Below are 24495 nucleotides of genomic sequence, written 5' to 3' on the forward strand. Positions count from 1 at the left end.
GCACAAAATAAAGCATCTACTTATCTGTGTAAGGAGTGGGACGTCTCTTAACAGGCTGCGCTATTGCCAGCTTCTGTGTGCGAATTGAGAAAAAATGCCACAACGAGCCAAGATCGCAGGGATGGCTCACAAAGATGGGAGTTGGTAGCAACCATCCTAACGTTTCATGCTTAGAGGGAACACTGTTGTTGTTGTTTTAAAAAATAAATCAAAAAATATCCTCAGACAGGTAAGACAAGAACCAATACCACTGTAGAGAATTCACTGCACCATTAGCTAAGAGTAAGTTGAACCCAGTTACGTTAACTTGCCACATCAATTTTTTTTTGTTTTTAAAAAAGAAAAGGTACTTTAGAATACACTTGCAACCAACCAGCTGACTATACTGCACCATGAAAGGGAAAGTTGGCCCATTTCTGTGGGCCGGGTTCCCATTTGCTATACAACCTTGAGGGAGGGAGAGGACTCCTTCCTGCCCTTCAGTAAGCCGGCACCTGGTAGCCCTTTGGACTGGTGTCTAGGGTCTCCGAGAAGGGGGGGCTCTGGTAGGTTTCTGTGCTCTCCACACCACTGCCGGTAGGGTAGCCTGGGTAGGCCGCGCTGGGGTCGGTGGGGAACTGGTCCGTGGCGAACAGCGACATGTCGGTTCCCAGCCGGTATCTTTGGAGCGCCTTGAGGGCCAGGGCAACCTTTCACAGGGAAGACAAAGGTTTACGTCAGCAGCTCCCAAAACGTTCCCTCAACTCATCCCTAGTAACCCTCAACCCTGTAATATATATATAAAAAGGGTTGTTCGGATTGGTGGTTTGCACAACCCACTAAGGAAGATAAGGACACAATAAGGTTCAAAAACAGTAACAAGCACACATCTATTCAAAATCCAATTAAAATTATTTAGTGCCATCAATTCAGCAAAACTGACAAACTTGACCCAGCAACACCAGCTTTTCAAACTTGGATAGTCGTTTATGTTGTGAACCGCTGTGGGATCTATGGATGAAGGGTGGTATACAACTTGTTTATACAAGTTGTTGTTATTATTTTATACCTCTGGTGCCCCCCTGCCTCTTAGTGCCTCCTTAAGTAATCCCACTGCTACCACCCGCTTTGGGAAGCACTGAGTGAGTTTTCTCAAAGGCAAGGGGGCTGTTGACTCGATATATTTATTGAAACATTTATAGACCACACTTTTCATTTAAAATAGAGCAGTGTGGACTACAGAAAGCAAAATCCCAGAAACTTGTAATATAACGTCAATAAAAACTGGTCATTGCCTCCATCATGCCCTCCCTTGCTGGCCTCTTCTCTCAACTTAAAAACAAACCAACCCAGACGTAACATTTGGGCCAGATGCGGAGAAACTTTGGACCTCTGGATGTCACCAAACTACGTAAGGACCTAAGAACCTGCTGGATCAGGCCAATGGCCCATCTACTCCATCATCCTGTGATCTCACAGTGACTGCCTCTGAAAATGGAGGCAAAACATAGCCAACTATGACAACTCCCATCAGCCCTAGCTGGTATGACCAACGGTCAGTGATGGTGGGAGTTGTAGCTCAGAAACATCTGGAGGGCCCAAGGTTCTCCCCACACACCAGTTTTAGGCAAAAACTGACACAACATGGACATGGGGGGGCAGTGTGATGTATCTAGGAGGCTCTGCTTAGCCAGGAAGGCAGAATCCCATCGCGTAATCTGCAAGGTGGGGTCTAGCACAGGGCAGACTGGAAGGACCTTTGCCAAGAATGTTCCGCATCTTTTTCTTTTTGAAAGGATGCATGTTTAAAACGCAAACCGTGCGAGACACAAATGCTGCAATGCTTCCTTTCAGATCAGAGCATTCTGTTAACATCTCCCTTAGTAGCTCCTGACAGTATGAAAGGGGAACAAATCTGAGAGCGTTTGCTGTTAACTGTCAACACCCCCTTGGAGTGGCTTGAAAAGGCAGGCAAAAGCGGGAAGAGGATCTTGAAAGGCTACATGCCACATCAGATCAAAACATGGACTTCTGCACCGCATTTGGCACCTCCTGTGGAATCCGGAACATTTTAGGACAGAGGAAGCCATGCACTCTGAAGGTGCTTGAATGTCTGGTATGGATGTGACCCATGTCTGCTTGGCCTGGAGAAGAGAGGATTGGCTTATGGAGGGAGGGGGACCACTAGTCCCTGACCACTAGTCCTATTAGCTAGGGATGATGGGAGTTGTAGTCCCAAAACAGCTGGAAGGTTGAGTTTGCCTATGCCTGCCCTAAACAGCCTCGGCCTAGTACAGGCATAGGCAACCTTCGGCTCTCCAGATGTTTTGGCCTACAACTCCCATGAACCCTAGCTAACAGGACCAGTGGCCATGGATGATGGGAAATGTAGTCCAAAACATCTGGAGAGCCGAAGGTTGCCTATGCCTGGCCTAGTATACCTGAAGGAGCATCTCCGCCTCCATCATTCAGCCCAGACACTGAGGTCCAGCGCCAAGGGCATTCTGGCAGTTCCCGTACTGCGAGAAGTGAGGTTACAGGGAACCAAGCAGAGGGCCTTCTCGGTAGTGGTGCTCGCCCTGTGGAACGTCCTACCGTCAGATGTCACAGAGATAAACAGCTACCTGACGTTTAGAAGACATCTGAAAGCAGCCATGTTTAGGGAATTTAATGTTTGAAGTTTTATTCTGTTTTTAGTCCTATGTTGGGAGCTGCCCAGAGTGGCTGGGGTATAAAAAAAATTAAAATTAAAATTAAAATTAAAATTAAAATTAAAATTAAAATTAAAATTAAAATTAAAATTAAAATTAAAATTAAAATTAAAATTAAAATTAAAATTAAAATTAAAATTAAAATTAAAATTAAAATTAAAATTAAAATTAAAATTAAAATTAAAATTAAAATTAAAATTAAATAAAAATAAATAAAAATATTACGCACATCACAGGGTCGCCACTCGACACCAAAGCTTACCCAGGAGATGATGGAGAAGAACGAGAAGGCAATGGCCGCCCTGGCCGCATCAGCTGCGTAGTGTGCCGCATTGCTCCATGGTGTCCTCTGCCACTGGTTGGCCAGGAAGCAGAAGCCCACAAACCACAGGAAGGACCAGAACCCTTTTTTGGGGGTGGGGGGGGGGAAGCAAAATAACACATCAGGTCACCCCAGTACCACCAGAGCAACAAGAGTCACTGTTCTCTCCCTCACATGCACAATACACCATTGGCACATACCCTTGCCAAATGTTAAGCATTATTATAGTTCATGTATCTCCACCTTTGGTGGTGTACGTGCTTATTCCCTTCCTCGCAACGACCCTGCGAGATAGGAAAGCTAAAGCCAAGTAAAGTAAGTAACTAAGGCTGAGGGACGAGGACAGGGTTGAGGTTCATGGCTGAGCAGAAATTTGAACCGGGTCTCCCAAGTCCCAGTTTCGGCATCTTTAACCGTTACACCTCTCCACAGGCTCTCCTCATCCCTGTCTGGGTCTTCAAGCACAGTGCCTTTTATTCGCATTTTGATTATTCCATTATGCTGTCTGTATCCTTATGCTATAAGCTTCTCTGGGTACACAATCACAGAATGACATACACATAATAAATTATCGCAGTTAACAGCTGCAGGACAAGGAGCTTTCCACAGCATGGAAGTTATGCAATTTGTAAAAGGCATAGGAGCTCCCTGAGGAAAAATAAGTTGGCTAAAGCACAGTGGTAATGCATGCTGGATGTCCTGCTCGAATCCTGGCCATCTCCTGTGAAAGGATCGGTTGGCAAGCCCTAGGAATGGGCAAATCTGTCAATTTCAGCTTCTCAATTTTCCAGCCTTAACTTCAGTTCTTCACATTTCCATATCCATTTGCAGTTTTCCCTGAACTCCTCCAGTATTTAAGTATCCTAATATACACATGTTTATGTGTGATTTTCCCTAAAACCCTCTTGTTTGCATTGCAACGTTCCCTAGTATAATGCATTTCTGCATGTTACCTGCTCTAATATATGCATTTTCAGGCACACTTTCCCCAACCTAGTACAAGCACTTTTGTACACAACGCTTAGCAGGAGAACTGCACTGCAAAATTTGGAGAAGTATGAATTTCAAAGGATGGCTGGGCTTCCGTTTATTGTTTCAGGAAGTGAGAATCAGGTAGGTTTGTCTTTTTCTTTATTTATTTCCTAAAACTTGCATAGTGCTCAATTAAATAAAAAAAAAGACATCGAAGTGGTTTATGAAAAGAACAATGTAATTATAAGTGAAAAAAGAAAAGCAACTATTTAAATCATTCAAAAAACACTAAGCTAAAACCAGCTAAAAACACCTGCCAACGTTCTACACACCTGGATGGGATTGCTGAAACAAAAATGTTTTTAGCAGGCGCCGAGAAGAGTATAATGAAGGCCATTGCTTGATGACAACAGGCAGAGAGTTCCAAAGTTCGGGTGCTGCCTCGCTAAAAGATGGATTTCTTACGAATGCGGAACGAGTGTTTCACAGCGCTTCAAATGCGAACTGAATTGAAATACTCCCCCCATGCCTAGTGAGTAATGTTGCCCCTTTCTCCCTGAGCCACCGGGAAGCTGCTTCCGAACAGATCAGACGATACTCTGCTGGAGACGTCCGTGGTGTGATAACCGTATGGCCATTTCATAATACCTTACTTGTACGTTACAGCATCACCCTCCTGGGTACAGTTAGCTGTGAAAGCGACGTCTCTGTTGGAAACACCGACACTTAAGCTTGATTTAAGGAACAGCAGAGTCAGTTAAAGAGCACCAGGCTGCGTGCGTATGCTCCACCTTCACTACAACTGGCTTTGTGCTGTGGATTCAGCACTGTGAAGCCACCACAGTTAGGAGGAGTTTTTAAAGACCTGCACCTCAAAAATCAGGCTGCAGCTGCCCCTGCAAGGGAATCTGGAGGGAGGGAGGCGGGGGTGTTGACTTGCCTTGTGCTTTAGGGTATTACGAGGCTTCCGTAAGCTGGTGCCCTCCAGATGTTAAAGACCACAACTAGAGATTGGGGGGGGGGGGAGAGAATTTGATTTGCGTCACTGAGCCTCTTGGGCTTGTCGATCAGAAGGCCAGCTGTTTGAATCCCCGCAACGGGGTGTGCTCCCGTTGCTCGGTCCCTGCTCCTGCCAACCTAGCAGTTCGAAATACGCCCCAAAGTGCAACTAGATAAATGTGTTTCCGTGCGCTGCTCTGGTGTCAGTGTTCCTTTGCGCCAGAAGCGGCTTAGTCTTGCTGGCCACATGACCAGGAAAACCTGTCTGTGGAGCGGACAAACGCCGGCTCCCTCGGCCTGTAAAGTGGGATGAGCGCCGCAACCCCAGAGTTGTTCGCGACTGGACTTAACTGTCAGGGGTCCTTTACCTTTTTTATATATATAATTCGTAGTTTCTGAAACAAGGTGAGAACCACAACAGAGCCACCCTTTGAAATTCGCACTTCTCCAAATTTTGCAATGCAGTTCTCTAGCCAATTAGATGTGCACAAAGAGTCAAATACTAGGGGAAAACATGCGTCAAAATGCTTGTTTTAGAGAAGATAACATGCAGAAATGCATTTAGAGAAGGTAACATGCATCAAAATTCTTATTTTAGAGAAGATAACATGCAGAAACTGCTTTGCAAAAGAGGCGAGTTTTAGGCAAAATTGCATGCAAGCAAGTATAAAATGTACCCTGCTTTCAGCTCCTTGGAGCAAGGAGGGATATAGATCAAATAAAGGAATAAAGAATCAAGCAATAAGCAATAATAATAATAATAAAAGCAATCAACAATTGTGCTGGTAAGAGCTGATAGAAGATGGAGTCCAAAGTGGCCGTGCTAGGTGGGGACTGATGGGAGTTGTACTCCAAGACATCTGGAGGAGGGGCTCAGATTGGGGAAGACTGTCCTCAACAAATCCCACCCCACAGGTCCTACCTGAGAAGCCAAGGTCAAAGAGGACAACACGCTTCCTGTCCTTCACGCTGCTGATCTGCTGGAAGTAGAGGTCCACTACCAAGAAGAAACTGCAGGCTAAGAAGGCAATGAGGCCAATGGCGATTCCATAGTAGCAGGCGTCATCGTTGTTGTTGTAGACGCAGTGCAGCACCGAAGTGCTGCCATCGTTGACGTAACCCTCGTTGATGATGGAGCCAAAGACAACGATGGAGAAAACCTGAATGGAAGATTATTATTTTGTTGTGGGGGAGGAAAAGGAGGAACGCTATTCAACTGAAAGCTCACCTCTCCCAAGATCAACCATTTCAGGCCCCTACAGTTGGGAGGGGAAACCTGTTGGTGACACCGCTGGGTGTGATCCATGAAAGGGACTACTTGGTGGTGGTTCCCTGTTCACAGAATGCCCTCCCTGGAGGGCTGCACCTGTCCCCTTTCCTTTGGGCCCTCTGATTTTCGGTACTTTCCCCACTCAGCATTCCGGCTCTTGGCCTGCATTGGCCGAGCAGCTGCAGTGTCATGGAATGCCCACAAATATTCTAACTTCTGAGTGGCACACAGACAGTTACAAAACAATGCAGCTTCTGTGACAATGAGAACAAAAAAGGCTGGTTTATTTCATCCAAAGCCCCCAGGCCTGCAGCGGTGGGGGGCGGAATATGCTTTTCCAGTGGGATGGAAGAGTGAGGGCTTGAAAGCTGCATAGGAAAGGGGCCTTAAAGGGTAGGTAGTCAAGAAACTGAGGAAAGTTCCTCAGGGGGAAAAGGGCCAATGAGAAAAATGGGAGGTGGGTTTAGGGGGAGGAAACACACAGGCGCTGAGGACAGGAGTAACAAAAGTTGTTGGCAGGAAGGAAGAAGAGGATGGGAAACTATAGAGAGCAAAGAGACCATAGTGTGCATGCAACTGGGGTGCAAAACACTGGTGTGCATGATGTTCATGAGAACACCAGAAGAGCCTGCTGGATCAGGCCAAAGGGGCCCATCTAGTCCAGCATCCTGTTCTCACAGTGGCCAACCAGATGCCTGTGGGAAACCTGCAAGCAGAATTCAGTTATCAGAGCCCTCTCCCCTCCTGTGGTTTCCAGGAACTGGGTTTCAGAAGCATTGCTGCCTTTGACTGTGGTGGCAGAGCATAGCCATTTTGACTAGTAGCTGCCGACAATCCTCTTTTAAAGCCACATGACTGGCTCCTCCGGAAGCAAGTTCCACAGTTTAACTACGCGCTGTGTGCAGAAGGACTTTCTTTCAAGCTACAGTTAGCGAGGAAGGGGTCCTTTTTTCCTGTATGGCAAAGTAAGTCAAGCCCCTGAGTCTGACACTTCCTGCGCTTTATCATTTCCTGCTATCATGCTCTCTGCCTGCGCGCAGTCAGTCTGGTTCGAGCAACGTTATCAGATCCATCATTGCAAGATGCCGCTGTCCCGACCTGCAAAGTACTTCCATCTGAACAGAGCCCAGCAGAGACAACAGCAGCCTTGGTCAACCTGGGGTCCTCCAGATGTTTTGGACTACAACTCCCATCTGACATGTTGGCTGGGGCTGATGGGAGTTGTAGTCCCAAACCTCTGGAGGGCCCCAGGACAGCGAAGGCTGCAATAAAGCACAACCGAAGACTTACAACTGCAGCACCAGCGAGAGCAAGGAGGATCTCGCCAAAGCTGTGAGGCTGCCAGAAGGTGTAATCTCAGCACTTTGTGTTGATGGGTTTTTTCTTTTTCTTTCTTTCTTTCTTTCTCATTTATAAATAATGCAGGAACATATCCCCCCCCCTCCTTTTTCGCTGCTGGAAATACTGACAGCCACTTAAGGGAAACATGCGCAGCGTGCCAAAAAGGAGGGCATGTTTGTGCGGCCTGAATAATGGAGAAGGTTCAGTGCCACGCGGGGTTTCACGGCCAGTGGGTCAGTGGGTGGAGGGCACCCTTCCCACCTGCCACCCCATTGGCTCTAAATATCCTTGCCACTCTCTTGCTTTGCCGGAGGGACCATAAGCAAGAGTTCTCTGTATCTGCAAAATGCCAGCTTAACAATTTATTTATTTCTATTTCTTTTTTAAAAAAAAAAAATGCATGATTTTGGTAAAGCAAAGCAAACATAAGGTTGAATGCTGTTATTTCAAAACGTCGCAAATATAACCCATCTTTCTATAAACACAGAATCAGAGTTGGAAGAGATGACCCCAAGGGTCATCTAGCCCAATTGCCTGCAATGCCACCCAGCCTCTATTTAAAGGACAGTCCATCACCTTCCAAAGGAATCTGTTCCACTGTCAAATGGCTCTTACTGTCAGAAGGATTAGTAGGAATCGCCCTTCTTGTCATTCCAATCCACTGTTGTTCATTACTCCTTCTACAACATTGCTATTTTAGATAGCATTATTACTCTGATCCATTAGAGACCTGGCGGCAGTTAAGGAACTGAATGACCATTTCCAAGCCAACAGCAGTAATTAAACCCTTTAGTAAACCCAACAGTAATTGTAATGGAGAGCTGAGAGTTCGCCATCCCTCTCACAGCACAGAGACCAGGTAGAGATCTGGTCTCCCCAGAACTGAAATTCGCTTCCCCTCATCCTCCTATCTCTAGCCTTGAAGGGAGGACCATTCTCAGTGCTTTGGGTGCTGAATCTTACTTCCCATCTACACTATAAAGCACTCTCATACCCCTCTCAACCGTCCCGATTTGAGTGGGATATCCTGGAATTACAGAACCCATCTCTGCTTCTGACTGGATCCAGGGGTGTCCCGTTTTGGCTCCCACACTCTGGTGTAGAACAACCGGCACCCGCCAGGGCATGGCCTTTGTTGAGGTTGTCCAGTGGGAAAGGGGGGGCACCGAGAAGGGGCAGGGAGGCGTTGACGGGATGATTTTAAGTGTGTTGAGGGGCCGAGTCGTGTCCCAACTTTCAGCAGCGGGACGTTAGAGGGTATGCACTGGCATACCACAGTTAATGAATCCTGAGAGGTGCAGTTTGTTAAGTGTGCTGGCAGTGGTTAGGAGACCCCTCACAGGACTACAATTCCCAGAGGGAAGAGGGATTGAATCCTAAACCGCTCTGAGATTTGCAGGTCAGTGAGGGGGACTAGGGGTCTCCTACTAATCCTCAGCACCTTGAACAAGCTACAGTCATCAGGACTGTTTTGAGGAAGCTAAAGCTAAAGGTATATATATGGCAGCTTCCTAAGTTCTTATTTAATATAGCCTTTATTTAGCTAGGAGGACTAGAATCTTACTTTATTTTTACACCGCATGCAGAAGGTCACTTACTCAATTCCTCACATCTCCAGGTAGGGGGTACCCCCTGCCTGGAACCCTGCAAATCCGGTGACAGTCAGTGCAGACAAAACTGAATTAGATGTAGCAATGGCATGGTTCAGTATATGCAAGGATGTTTCCTCTGTTCCACAGAAAAGCCGGAAACTGAGTGCACGCAGATCTTTCCCCCCTCCTAGTGCTTCCTCCTCCCCAAGGGAAGCAGAGTGAGCCATGAAGACCAAGAGTTAAGAAGCATTTGAATGGGTGGCAGGATGAGCGGTAGAAGTGTGTTTTCATCCTCTTACCAGCCTTTCAAAATTTCAATAGCACTTTTCAACACACTGAGTGCTTACAACTCTTTATCTCCAGGAGAGGGAAGACTCCCAGGTGATCTTGTTTAAAAACCTTTGGTGCAATACCTAGAAAACTGACGTTATTTGTTTGCTTGCTTTGGTTAGCCCTGCAAAAGGGCTGGTGCATCCAGATTTGATGCTGCATCCTTTTAAAATATATTTTTTAAAAAGTTTACATATAAAAACTGGATTTTACAACCATCAAGCTTTTTTTAAAAAAAGAAATATGTGTATTTATATTGCAATTCCGATAACCATCAGATAAAGAATGGAGTTTCTAGGACAACTGGTGGACAAAGGGTAGATCAAAATCAGGCCTGAGTGGTCTATAATAGATCTCCCAATAGTACAGTGTATCATATAGTTTTTGCACAGCTCTACCCAATCCCTTCTACCGAATCCCCGCGACGGGGTGAGCTCCCGTTGCTCGGTCCCTGATCCTGCCAACCTAGCAGTTCAAAAGCACGTTAAAGTGCAAGTAGATAAATAGGTACCGCTCTGGCAGGAAGGTTAACAGCGTTTCTGTGCACTGCTCTGGTTCCCCAGAAGCAGCTTAGTCATGATGGCCACATGACCTGGAAGCTGTACGCCAGCTCCCTCGGCCAGTAAAGTGAGATGAGCACGGAGTATGTAACCTGAAGCGTATGTAACCTGAGGTACCACTGTATATTACAACCTGAGCCAGGGGCGTAGCAAGGGGGGTCCTTGTTCCATAATGGAGGGGGTGACAAATTATCAAGGAACAATTATTGCCCTACTAGGGCGGTTCATAAAAAAAACTTTTAAAAATAAAATAAAATGCCTGCTCCAAAGGTCTATACTAGGGATTATATAGCTATATATGAAATTTCATGCATATCAGTTAATATCTTGACCCTCCTCCACCAAAATAGCTGTTTACTTGGCTGTTTTCCTATGTCGTGAAGGCTGAAATTTCAGTTCAGTGGAGCACTTACTGTTCCCAACCCTAACCCTGTGGAAAGCCATCTAATTAAACTTTAATTTGATTTTGAGATGTTTTTAGGAGGTAATTTAATTATTGTTTGATTTTATACCAATGTTATGTATCTGATGTTAGCCACCCTGAGCCCGACTTCGGCCAGGAAGGGCGGGATATAAATAAAAGTTTTTAATTATTATTACTTGTAAGAAAATATGAAATAACGTAAAACCATTTTTGCGGGGGGGGGGGAATCAATGGGGGTGGTGGTGACAAGAACTTTTTCTGCACCAGGTACCACCTGGCCTGCCTACGCCTCGGGGGGGGGGGGTTGACAAAAATTTTTTTGCCTCCAGGTACCAATTTACCTTGCTACACCCCTGACCTGAGCATATAATGGACTCACAGCATTAACACCCCAGAAGGTCTTGCTTCTCCCATAGCCACAGCCCTGGATTACAACAGAAATCAGGCATGGCTCTCACTCTCTGGCTTCTGTCTGCTTCTAGCCCAGCTCTCCCTCACACAGACTCATCTCTGGCTTTTGTCCCTCTAATCACCAGCCAGGCGAGGGAGGGCACCCACCCATTTGCCCTCTGGAACAAAGCCACTTTCTTGGTTATACTAACGACCATGCTTAGGCGATTAACCCAGGAACAAAATGGGCTGGCTAGTTCAACAACCGAATCCTCCATTATATTTGAACCCTTGCTGGAGCCAGGACCCCAAGAACTGCAATGGATTCGGACATTATGCTGGCTAACCACACCCCCACAACATTATATCACTGTTTTATTTGATTTTATTTTTTTACCCATCCTTTCACCCTAAGGTCCCGGGGGCAGCTTACAGCTATTTGAAATTCAATATTTAAAACACTGAAACAAACAACAATCGCAAGAATAAGGAGGTTGCACACACACGTATAAGTTCTAGGAATTCAGCAGTCATTGCCTACCCTCCTTTCAAGTTTATTTTCACCGCCGTTGTGAGTACTAGAAGTTTGCTTTTAAAATAAATAAAAGTGCGGATTCTCGGGAAGCTGGCTTCTGCATCCAGCGACACATCGTGTGCTTCTACAGAATTGCAGCACTGCTTATGAGTGAGAATCAGAAGGTTAATGAGGATTCTAGTCCGCATGACACATCCATGACTTCAATATGGAGCCGTTACCCTTGCAAAAGGAATTGGGGCTATGATGAAAACTAGTGGGCTGTTATTTCAACAGAATGGAAAAAGGAAGAGGTAGCTTGCAAAGGGAGGAATAGCGGTGGCAGGGTAAGCCTCTCAACAACAACACTCTGATGCCATGATAAATAAATGAATGAATGCTGTAACGTTTAGGGGGAAAAGTACAATAAAACAACAACAACAACAACTTAGTTATACCCCACCCATCTGGCTGGGCCTCCCTAGCCACTCTGGGCGGCTCCCAACAGAATATTAAAAACACGATAAAACGTCAAACATTAAAAACTTCCCTAAACAGGGCTGCCTTCAGATGTTTTCAAAAAGTCAGATACAGTGGTACCTTCGTACTCGAATGGCTTGGCTCCCAAACAAATCGGCTCCCGAACGCCGCAAACCCAGAAGTAAATGTCCTGGTTTGCAAACGTTTTTCGGAAGCCGAACGTCCGATGCAGCTTCCGATTGAGTGCAGGAAGCTCCTGCAGCCAATCGGAAGCCACGCCTTGGTTTTCGAACCGTTTAAGGAGTCGAACGGACTCCCAGAATGGATTAAGTTTGAGAACCAAGGTACCACTTTATTTCCTTGACATATGATGGGAGGGTGTTCCACAAACTAAAACTACCACCAGGATGAAGTCCAGAAAGGTAGTAAACCATAGAAAAAGGCAAAGTATTATCAGCACAAGCATCGATTCATCAACAGAGACTTTTAAGAGCAATTGAACATTAAAGGGCCTGCCAGTTGGCTCTTGGGGATGAGCCATAGCTCAGAGGCAGTGTGTGCGCTTTGGACGCAGAAGGTCCCAGGTTCAATCCCCAGCCTCTCCAAGTAGGGCTGGGAGAGACTACTGTCGGAAATCCTGGAGAGCCACTGCCAGTCAGTGTAGACCAGGTGTCCCCAAACGTTTTAAACAGGGGGCCGGTTCACTGTCCCTCAGACACTGTTGGGGGCCGGACTATAATTAGAAAAAAAATATGAAAAAATTCCTATGCACACTGCACATATTTTATTTGTAGTGCACACAAAAACAGGAAAAACAATACAATATTTTAAATGATTAAAACGATTTTTATCAACATAAACCTATAAGTATTTCAATTTTAAAAGCTATAGAGAGCTTTTAGAGAGTACAGTAATTCTACACACCAGTCATGCACTGGTGTGTGTGGGGGGGGTAGATATGCTGCTGCATATGTATGTAGCCCAGGGAGATCAGCAAATGCAGAAACTAAAAATGGAATACACCCACCCCCAATCTCCTTGAAAACCACCAACTGGACAGCACCACTGGAAGTCCAGCAATCCAATTGAACTCATGACCACAGGGGCGGAATCCCAATACACACCCCTGCACCACCTCATTCTGCCAACCCCTTCAGGAAGGGGTTCAAATGCCCTTATCTGTTCACAGCCACGGTTTTGTAGCACAGGATTCTTAAGGGAGGGAGGCAACTTATCTCAGCATAAGGCCTCTTAGCACATAGGTATCTGAGCAGAATGCCTGCAAAGACCATAAGCAGCCCTCCTGGATGAGGGTTCAAGACACACCCAGGAGGGGTCAGTAGTAAAAAGGAAGGGGCCAGACAAAGGAAGCCAGAGACACAGCAGAAGATGAGTTTGAGCCCTGGAATAGGGTAACATGTTCACATTCACAGAACAGATGCCTAGCAAAAACAGTGGATGAATGGGACAGAAGAGCCTGTGGGACTTGCACAGGTCAATGAGCTCTTTCTGCCCCCAGCTCCCACCTCTGGGAACCAATGGGACCAATCCTTCCCTTTTATGTAGCCTAAACAACAGGGGCATACCCAGGGATTGGCCCCAGTAGAAGGTCCAGACCCACAGGAGCGCAAAAATTGCACCTCTCTATTCTGGCTCAGCTCCTCTGGCAAGGATGCAAGGGACCTGTACATCTCCTTGCCATGGGTGCAAGGGAGCCTAAGTACAGCCTGCATAAAGCGACTGACAACTGTAATAACAGAAATAATAATAACAATGCTGTGAGTCACAGCTCAGGTGTCAGCCCAGTCCCACCCCATCAGCTCCAGTGGGTAAGCAGCATTGAAATGCCAATTTTGCATGCAGAAAATCCATCATCCTAACATGGTAACATGATCCAAATCATGTTCAATAAGAAGCACATGAGCATGTTAATATAACTCTGTTATCCACTTTTAAGTTAGAAAATCTAGGAAGCAGCTGAAAACATTTAAAGAGGGACAAGAGATTAATTTTCTGTGCCAAGATGACCACATGAGAACTTTTAATGGCACATGAACACAGTGGGGTGGGTGCTCTGTCCATCCAGGAATCTGCAAAGCCTATTTTTTATCCTAAATTCTGCATTAAAAAACAACAAACTACCACCTGTGTAAGTAGTTCTGATATTCTAAGACAAAAATATTGCATTTTCTGGGATGAATCACTTTCCCTTGGAATTTTAACTATTCTGGGGAGAACTTGGCCACAATCACAGCACACATTTAAAGCACTATGATACCACTTTCAACAGTCATAACTTCACCCAAAGAATTCTGGGAGCTGTAGTTTGTTAAGGGTGCAGAGTTGTTAGGTGCTCCTTCCCCAATTCCTTTCCATGAGCTACAAATCCCAGAGTTCCCTGCAAAGAGGGATTGATTGTTAAACCACTCTGGAAATTGTAGCTCTAGGAAGGAAATTGGGGGCTTCCTAACAACTCTTGGCACCCTTAAAAAACTGCAACTCCCAGGATTCTTTAGGTGAAGAAGAGACTGTGCATCCCAGTGTTTTCAATGCAGGGTGTGAATGTGGCCTTAGTGGGAACAATTCATGTTAAGTCAGTGGCCGCTGCACATGATCTGTGGCAGTAAGGTGTCAAAACACCCTTTGAGCACCCTATGAGAAGAATACTCAATAAACTACTATCAGCAGGTGAGGCTATTTCGGTTTAAGAACGGACTTCCGGAACAGATTAAATTTGTAAACTGAGGTACCACTGTACTTGTAATTGCTTTAAAAAAAGAAAGCCTTTACATTTTTCAATTAAAAAAAAAGCTTTTGAAGGTAATTGTAATTCCTTTCTAACTGCAACTGCTTTTAGATGTTTTTAACTGTAATTGTTGCTGGAATGCTTTATTCCGTTTTAGAACGTCCCTGCTTTGTTTTTAAACTGCCTATCTGTTTGCCACCCTGAGTTCCTTGGGGGGCGGGGGATATAAATTCAATAAATAAAATAGATAGATAGATAAACAAATAACACCCCATGAGCAAATTGGAATAAATGCTCAGATAACCTTCCTGCAATCAAATCAGCAGAAACGCTCAGTAAAACTGGAGACAACTCTGAGCCTCCATGTAAGTTTTCTACCAATGCATCAGGAACTCAATAAGCCAGTCATCTGGAAGAGCTCTAGGGAAGGCAGGGCTCCTTCCTAGAGGACTGTGCTGCCTGTACTGTACTTGCTCCTCTTTCTCAGCCTGAAAAAATAGCAAAATAAACGAAAGCTGACGAAGTCATCCTGACGGTTCACTGCTAGAAAAATTCAACCCTGGTTTCCTGAAGCGCAAAGCCAGTCCCTCAAACAGGAACACACAAATCCAATTTGCAGCCACTTCTTAGGAATCTCTGCCTTATCCCGAGTCAGACCACTGGTCCAGCTGGCTCACTGTTGTCTGCACTAACTGGCAGCAGGCCTGCAGGTTTCAGACTGGAAACATTCCTAGCCCTACTCGGATATCTTAGGGATCGAACCTAGGGCCTTCCACATGCACAGCAGATGCTCTGACACTGAGATGCAGCCTTCTCCAAGTTCCTCAAGTGCCCTTCCTTCAATGCCTCATTTCCCGCCACCCCACACTATTCCCTTATTCTCTCTCTCACGACCGACTTGATTTCCACCCATTTTCTAACCTGCATCACAAGCAAAGACGACGACTAGAGGCCTGTTCCTTTAAAATCAAAGTTCTCAGCAGTTCAAATACGTGCCCCCGATTCAAGGCACAATTCAGGACGGAAAAACTTTGCTTGGATATAAGGCACCAGTGCCGGATCACCTCATTTGCCTCCTGAGAAATCTCTATGTGGGACAAGAAGCTACAGTTAGAACTGGATATGGAACAACTGATTGGTTCAAAATTGGGAAAGGAGTACGACAAGGCTGTATATTGTCTCCCTGCCTATTTAACTTATATGCAGAATATATCATGCGAAAGGCTGGACTGGATGAATCCCCAACCGGAATTAAGATTGCCGGAAAAAATATCAACAACCTCAGATATGCTGATGATACTACCTTGATGGCAGAAAGTGAGGAAGAATTGAAGAACCTTTTAATGAGGGTGAAAGAAGAGAGCGCAAAATATGGTCTGAAGCTCAACATCAAAAAAACTAAGATCATGGCCACTGGTCCCATCACCTCCTGGCAAATAGAAGGGGAAGAAATGGAGGCAGTGAGAGATTTCACTTTCTTGGGTTCCATGATCACTGCAGATGGTGACAGCAGTCACGAAATCAGAAGACGCCTGCTTCTTGGGAGAAAAGCAATGACAAACCTAGACAGCATCTTAAAAAGCAAAGACATCACCTTGCCAACAAAAGTCCGTATAGTTAAAGCTATGGTTTTCCCAGTAGTAATGTACGGAAGTGAGAGCTGGACCATAAAGAAGGCTGATCGCCGTAGAATTGATGCTTTTGAATTATGGTGCTGGAGGAGACTCTTGAGAGTCCCGTGGACTGCAAGAAGATCAAACCTATCCATTCTCAAAGAAATCAGCCCTGAGTACTCACTAGAAGGACAGATCCTGAAGTTGAGGCTCCAGTACTTTGGCCACCTCATGAGAAGAGAAGAATCCCTAGAAAAGACCCTGATGTTGGGAAAGATGGAGGGCACAAGGAGAAGGGGACGACAGAGGATGAGATGGTTGGACAGTGTTCTTGAAGCTACTAACATGAGTTTGGCCAAACTGCGAGAGGCAGTGAAGGATAGGCGTGCCTGGCGTACTCTGGTCCATGGGGTCACGAAGAGTCGGACACGACTGAACGACTGAACAACAACAACAAGGCACCAGTGCGGATTGGAAACAACTTTCCCACCCCTCTCTCCTCAAAATGAAGAAGAGGAAAATTGTTTTCTGCTGCTCCAGAGGGTAAGACCCAAACCAATGGATTCAAAGGACTAAACACGAGGAAGAACTTTCTGAGGGTTAGGAGCTGCTCAACAGTGGAACAGACTCCCTAGGAAGGTGGTGGACTCTCCTTCCTTGGAGGCTTTTGAACATAAATTGGATGGTCATTTGTGAGGGATTCTTTAGCTGCGATTCCTGCATTGCAGCGGGTTGGGCTAAATGACCCTTTGGGGTCCCTTCCAACTCTGCAGCTCCATGATTCTATGACCATGTGGCTGGCTGGCTGTAGATGCCTGGTTTTGCTGCCCATCTGTTCAAGCTCCAGCCCTGCTTCTCCCCACCCCCAGCCCACCACCCCCGCCACCTAGAAACATCTTGTACTGAACACAACCCCCAGGGAGATAAAACACCCTCAATCATACTTAAAACACAAAACAAACTCACGCTGACAGCAGCGGGGGAAGGAAAAGCAATTCTCCTAATGGGTGGAACTGTCTGTTTTCCTTTATTGTCAAGTATCAGAGGACAAATAAGGGAGCAACTTCCCGCCTGGCCAGGCTCCTCGGTTGCTGCCTGTTATTTGCTGCTGGTTGGCAAATAAAGGTGCCGGTCCTAAGAACATGAGAGTCTGCTAGATCAGGCCAAGGGCCCAGCATTCTGTTCTCACAGTGGCCAACCAGATGCCCGAGGGAAGCATGCAAGTACTGTAAGACCTGAGCATTCTCCCATCCTGCCATTTAAAGCAACTAGTATTCAGAAGCATGGCTGCCTTTGACAAGGGAGGGAGAGCAAGCCATAGGAACACCAGAAGAGCCCTGCAGTGCTGGATCAGGCCAAACGGGGAAACATCTAGTCCAGGAACCTGTTCCCATAGTGGTAAACCCACAAGCAGGATTCAAGCACAAGAGCCCCCTCCCCCTCCTTTGGTTTCCAGAAACTGGGATTCAGGAGTGTTGCTGTCTCCATCTGTGGAGAAGGAGCCACTATCATGGGCAGTAGCTGTCAATCACCATCTCCTCCGTCTTTTAAAGCCATCTAGGTACGTGGCCATCATTTCCTCCTGTGGAAGGGAGTTCCATAGGTTAACTATGCGCTGCCGGGCTTTCTTTCTTTCCAACATTCAGCTTCATTGGATACCCATGTATTCCAGTGTTAGGAGAGAAGGAGAAAAACCTTTCTCGACCCACCTTCTCCACACTGTGCTCAAAGCTTAAATGGTGGTTAGACTACGGATGTGTTCACATGACTGCCTTTGAGCACAGATAAGTTCAGGGGGGGGGTGCATTTCGCAGCTCCCTCAGACCAGCCGTTCACATCAGCACAGCTTCATTAGTGTTAGATTCATTTGTACACAGAGCGGGTGGCTGTTCACAGCTTGGCTGGAGATTAGGAATAGATTAAGGACTCTTAGTAGGTGTGAAGCTAGTCTGAGAAACAATGCATCAAATAGTAGTATTTCATAATGAAGTACAAGGCACGTATGCATTCTGGATAATGTCAGGTGAACAAGGATGGAAAAAACAGCCGTGGAAACACGGTGAATACACAGTGTAAAGTGAGTGTGGACACAGCCTGAGAATTCATACCGATTTCATAGAATTGTAGAGTTGGAAAGGGACCCAAAGGGTTATTTAGTCCAACCCCTGTCATGCAGAAATCCCCAATTTGTTTGCAGGGTAGCTGTATGACAATCAATATTGTCTAATTTCCCGGCAAACAACCTGGTGCCATCCAAATTCTGCAAAGCAAAAAAACCAAAAGTTCGGAAGCTAACAACAAACCATGGCTTCACATCACATAGCAGACAAACCATAGCTCAGCCACTGAGAAGAACAATCCCAGTGTTTCTCAATCTTGGGTCCCCAGCTGTTGCTGGACTACAACTCCCATCATCCTCAGCTAGCAGGACCAGTAGCCAGGGGTGATGGGAGTTGTAGTCCAGCAACAGCGGGGGTCTGAAGTTTGAGACACACTGCACTACCATGACGCTAACAAACATGTGTATGGAAAACTGGAGAGTCGAAGATTGGAAAAATGAGAGAGAAAACGAAACTGAGAGATTCACCCCACCATACTACTGGCAGTATGAAGTACCATGCAAGAGGATACTGAGAGGTCAGGGGGTGGACAAGCAGTAGAAGAGAGGGCCAGATTCTATGGGTGCTATCCCACTAAGTCATAGAACAGACTGATTAATATCACCAACCTCAAGATATCTTATTTCATTGATTGCACTGGGTCTTTTCTGAGTACAACTAACATTTGGTATCACCCTCTAAGTATCAAACACCCCTATCAATGTTTGACTAGAGTTCACGTGGTTTCAACCACATTGCTTCCTCCAGTCGTGTAAAAAACGGCCATACTTGTATTTTATTTCAGTTGGTAAAAAGCCCCCTACTTTTTTTTCTAAGTGAAAGGTTTATTTTCACATTGCAAACCAGGACTTCAGGAAAAGCAGAATGCAAACTGTCACCACAAAGCAAACTGGGCTGAAACCAGGAAACATCTCAGGACTTTCCAGCTCTTACGAGATTTCAGGAAGCCTCACTATATCGAAAGAACAACACATTCAAGAGAGCTGCCATTCCTTCCAATGAAAGTGAAACCCATTAGTGGTTTAAGCTAATGCTCAGGGAAGACAGTTCTTGCTCCAAGGCAGGGTCTGAGGATCTCAACCTCCTATCCAAAAACAGGGTGAAAAGCACCTTGGGATTATTTCACTGCAACCCGGACACAGAATTACAGCAAAATCCTTCTGGGACTCATAGAATCATAGAGTTGGAAGAGACCACAAGGGCCATCCAGTCCAACCCCCTGCCAAGCAGGACTCCCTCGGGTGGCTTAACCTGTTGCCCTCTGGACATTGTTGGGACTCCAACTCCCAGAAGCCCACATTGCCAGAGATCAGGTATGATAGGAGTTGTAGTCCAGCCAACATATGAAGGCTCACAGGTTAGCAACCCCTCTTTGAGGACATCAGCCACATTTGGCACCATACATATAAAGCACTGTGCTGTCACTTTGAACAGTCATGGCTTCCCACAAAGAATTCTGGGAGCTGTAGTTCGCTAAGAGTTGTTAGGGGACCTCTATATTCCCTTCACAGAGCTCCAGTTCCCAGATTTGGGAAGAGAGATCGGTTGTTAAACCACTTTGGGAATAGTAGCTGCAGGAGGGGAACAGGAGCCTCCTTCAGCTGTCACTTCCACACACTGTATCTGCATGAATGAATGAATGAGTAAATGTCTCGGAGCAAACTTTGTCAGCCTGGTCTGCAATTCCCACCAGCTCCATTCAGCATGGCCATTTGAGGCTACAACTCCCAACAGCACATCTGCTTTGCACGCAGAGCATCCCAGGTTCCATCTCTGGCATCTCCAGGTAAGGGCTAAGAGGGAATCATGCCGAGCTGCTGCCAGTCAGTGTAGACAATACACTAGAGGGACCAATGGTCTGACTTGGTATCAAAGCAGCTTCCTGTGTTCCTATCTGGAGGGCACCAGTTTTCAGACGGGTTTCTGAAAGGATTGTGAATCTGTGTTAAGTGGTATTATGAACATTTCCATGCACTGATGTGTGTCAAGGCTTTCCTGAAACAGAACTGCAGTCAAGGAGGTGATTCACGTTTCCCCCCTGTTAACAACGTAGATAGACATATATACCTGCCAACACTTTGTGCATCTGATGAAGGTGATGCCACAAAAACTCAGGCCGTAATAAACCATTTTTAGTCTTTAAGGTGCCACGAGCTTATATCTTGCTGCTACAGACTAATTTGGCTACCTAGCTGGAAATCAGGCTAATGCAGATACCTAGGGAAGGCATTCTGGGGGTGCTCATATCGTAGTTTCAATGTTTATTATTGTCTTACATGGGCAAAGGCTTCCTCCAGATCAGTGTTTGCTGATCTGGTGCCTTCCAGATGTTTGGGCCTTTGGTTGCCATCAGTCCCAGTACCATAAGGCCGTGCCAGCTGGGGGTGATGGGAGTTGTAGTCCAAAATGTCTGGAGAGTGCCAGCTTGGCAAAGGCTGCCTGATGCCAAAAACGTCCTTGTTTTGGTGGATGCTTGCTCTATTGGTTTTTTTTTATTTTATCTGTTGTGTTTGTCTCTGGTTTTATTAAACTGCTGTTGCTTGATTTGGAATTCCACTGCATTTTAGGGTTGGATTGTTGTTAACTGCCCTGAGTGGGGTGTTGCACAACAGGAGAGCAGAATCTAAATCCCCCCCATCTATATAAATGATAAATAAATCTAATTCTGTAGTACTGATGCGTCCTAAATTGGGAGAATCACAATTCAATAGGCTGGAGAGTGAAACACCCCATACGGAAGGTACTCAATAGCCACCTACAAAGTTATAAATATCATAAACTCTTCTAGCCAGAGTCAGTCTGTTCTACTCCTCTGCATTGGGGGCAGAGGGGGGAGCAAAAAGACAGCACCCTTGAGCAGTCCCAAAGCTAGTTATAATAATAATAATAATTTATTATTTATACCCCGCCCATCTGGCCGGGTCTCCCCAGCCACTCTGGGCGGCCTCCAACAAATACCAAAATACAATACAAAGTCACAATTTAAAAACTTCCCTAAACAGGGCTGCCTTTAGGTATTTTCTGAATGTCAGGTAGTTGTTTATTCCCTTGACTTCTGCTGGGAGGGCGTTCCACAGGGCGGGCGCCACTACCGAGAAGGCCCTCTTGCCTGGTTCCCTGTAGTTTTGCTTCTCGCAGTGAGGGAACCGACAGAAGGCCCTCGGCGCTGGATCTCAGTGTCCGGGCTGAATGATGGGGGTGGAGACGCTCCTTCAGGTATACAGGACCTAGTTACACAGAAGCCTGATCACCTCCATATTCCTTTGAAAGGGGCTGCCCCTGCTGCTGCCTGCCCATCAAGGCCTAGCTTTCTGGGGTCACGTGGCTGCTTCCAGTGAGATCTCACAGAACTCTGGTAGCAGCGGCAGGGGTGGGTCATGGGATTCCACCGCCTTAGGCAGCTGCCTCAGTCCACCACATGAGCAGGCTGGCCCTGGCTGTACCTCAGTGGCTGAGCATCTGCTTTGCATGCAGAAGGTCCCCGGTTCAATCCCCAGTGGCATCTCCAGGTATAGCTTTCATAGACACCCTGTTGGAAACCCTGGACAGAAGCTGATGGTCAATCAAGGCAATGCTTCCTGTGTTGCTATTCAAATCAGCCCTTTATTCGGATCAAGAGGACTGGAAACTTTACTTTTGGGGGAAAGGACTACTGATCAGTAGTTGCATACAGAAACATCAATGGTACACCACCTGCTTTGCATACAGAAAGTTCAATCTCCAGAATCACTGGGGAAGTCTGGGTAATTTTTGTTTTTTCTATATTCAACTTTTTCTCTAAGGAGCTCTAGGTGGTGTAAATGCTTATCTCCCTCCTCATCTAATCCTCACAACAACCCTGCAAAGTAGGTTAAGCTGAGAGTCAGCAACTGCCCCAAAATCACCAAGTGAGCTTCATGGCCAAGTGGGGATCCAAACCCAGGTCTCCCAGGCCCTAGTCCGACACTCTAACCACTATGCCATACTGGCTTTCTAGTCTGAAACCCCCAGAGAGCTTCTGCTGGTTAGTGTAGATAATACTGACCTAAGAGAGTTAGCCTCAATGTAGGGCGGTTTCCTGTCTTACATTTAATCATTTGTGAGCAGCATTATCGAGGTAGCACTGAGAACCCTCCAAAAGCCAGACAAGGCCCCTGATATTATAATACCAACAAAATAACAACACACCCATTGTATACACACATACACCAAAAAAATGAGAGCATCATTGCCTTCCACACCACCAAGCCACAAGGCTCGGCCACACCAAAAAGCAGCTGTGAGCAAGGGATAATTCTGCCCCTCCTTTGAACCGAGCCCATCTTGCTGTCGCCTTCCAGGAGAGCAGCCAGAACGGTCACCCAGCAGCCATCAAAGTGGGCAGCCTTGGTGCTGCTGCCGTCATCTCTCACTTCCAAGAAGGGAGAGAGAGAAAAAGAAAAACACAGCAGAAGGAAGCGTGAAATCATTCCACCCGTCCCTCCAACAAGGCGAGGCCTTGCAGGTGGATTCAGCCATGCTTGCTTTTTTTCCACCAAGGCAGGTGGCGGATTGGGGGGGGGGGGAGAGAGAAAATGTCTCCAGGCAGAACGGTGTTTCAGTCCCAGACACACACACCCCTTCGGCTGTGGGTTTCAGATCCAGAAAAGAGCAGAGAGAAGTCTATCCACACCTTCTGTTGCAAAGACAGATAGCAAAAGAGCAGATTGGCAGCATGGGGAGGAGGTAGATCTATATCTCCTAGAGGGGCTGTAAAGAGATACCTTAACCTGACCAGAGCGGGAGGTGGGGTAGGAGAAAATTAGGTGGGGGAGCAGACTTTTCCTTCAAGGCACACATGCATTCCCCCCTCCCTCCCCATTATCCCTGCTGGGCGGGGGGGGGGGAATTAATGACATTTAAAGAGGTAGGGGTTCTTTAGGCACTCCAGAAATAAACCGAGAAGCTGCCACACCACACGACCATTAACCCACAAACACGCCAGGCGATGCAGAGTCATCTTTCTTTTCTTCAAACCGACACGCCAAAAATAAAAAGGTCATTCCTCCCACCGCACCTGAGCGTTGCCCGCGCCCCTCCCTCCCTCCCTTCTCCTGCACGCACAGCGTCTGCAATATCAAACAATAAATTGGAATACCCCCCCCCTCCTAATATGGTGGAGGGGCGCAGCAGACGACGCCAAGGCTTGTTGACCTTTGGAGAGCTCTGAAAGGCCACGCGAGGCGTGGGTCTGGTGGCGAAGGGAGGGGGTGGCTTGGGGTGCGAGGCTTACCCCCGAAATGATCCTCAGGATCGTCTGAGGCCGTCGGAGGAACTCCAAGGGATCCACCTCCGCGCCTGCCCTGCCGGCTCCAAAGGAGGCACCTTCCATGATTCCTCTCCAGGCGCCCTCTCTGCGGATCCCTCTCCTCGCTCGCGCGCCCTCCTTTCGCTTCCAAGCGGAGGAGAGAACAGAAAGGGAAAGCGGCGGCGCCTGCCTGGGGGGCGGGCGGGCGGCGGCAGAGGCTGGCAGGCAGCAAAGCGAGCCAGGCAGCAGGCGCGGGCGGGCGGAGACCCGGGAAGCTCTCGCCACCACCTGCCCGCTCTCCCGTCCGGGTTCAGCTTCTCAGCGCGCGCAGGCTCTGCTTCTGCTGCAGCGACCCACCTAATGGGTGGGGTGGGTGTGGGTGTTGGGGCGGGATGGGGGAAGTGATCCTAATAATAGGTGGGGTGGGGTTGGGGGTTGGAAGGGTAATCAGAATATTAGGAGGGGAGGGGGATAATCATAATATTAAAACTGGAAGCCCTGCAGCAGAAACAAGCAGTAGCATCTTCAGGGGGTTGTGGCATCAGAAGCTTTTCTGGACTGCAGCCCTCCTCATTAGAGGCAGGAAACGTCCAGACTAGTATGCTGGTGCACTTACTATTATTATTATTATTATTATTATTATTATTATTATTATTATTATTATTATTTGAATTTATATACCACCCTATACCCAAAGGTCTCAGGGCGGTTCACAGAACAAAATCAGAATATGAAACCACAAAATATATAATCAAAATAAAAAACAACCACCTAATAAGCCCCACATTTTAAAAGGGCATAATTGTTGTTGTAAATTCATTGGGTGTCTTTCTCCAGCCAATAGAAAGTTCTTGCTGGTAGCCCAT

General features: G+C 46.6%; 1 protein-coding gene across 1 annotated transcript; it reads right to left on the reverse strand.

Annotated features, from left to right (window-relative positions):
* Nucleotides 1–25: 25 nt before the first annotated feature.
* Nucleotides 26–23980, reverse strand: SYNGR3 (synaptogyrin 3). Its single transcript, XM_033167171.1, has 4 exons — nucleotides 23615–23980; nucleotides 5906–6143; nucleotides 2953–3095; nucleotides 26–689 (listed from the first exon to the last, which is right to left on the reverse strand). Exons 1-4 carry the CDS (start codon nucleotides 23711–23713, stop codon nucleotides 480–482), a joined length of 690 nt encoding a protein of 229 aa, XP_033023062.1. The 5' UTR covers nucleotides 23714–23980; the 3' UTR covers nucleotides 26–479.
* Nucleotides 23981–24495: the final 515 nt, after the last annotated feature.

Source organism: Lacerta agilis, chromosome 13 (assembly GCF_009819535.1).
Source record: "Lacerta agilis isolate rLacAgi1 chromosome 13, rLacAgi1.pri, whole genome shotgun sequence".
Taxonomy (NCBI): Eukaryota; Metazoa; Chordata; class Lepidosauria; order Squamata; family Lacertidae; genus Lacerta; species Lacerta agilis.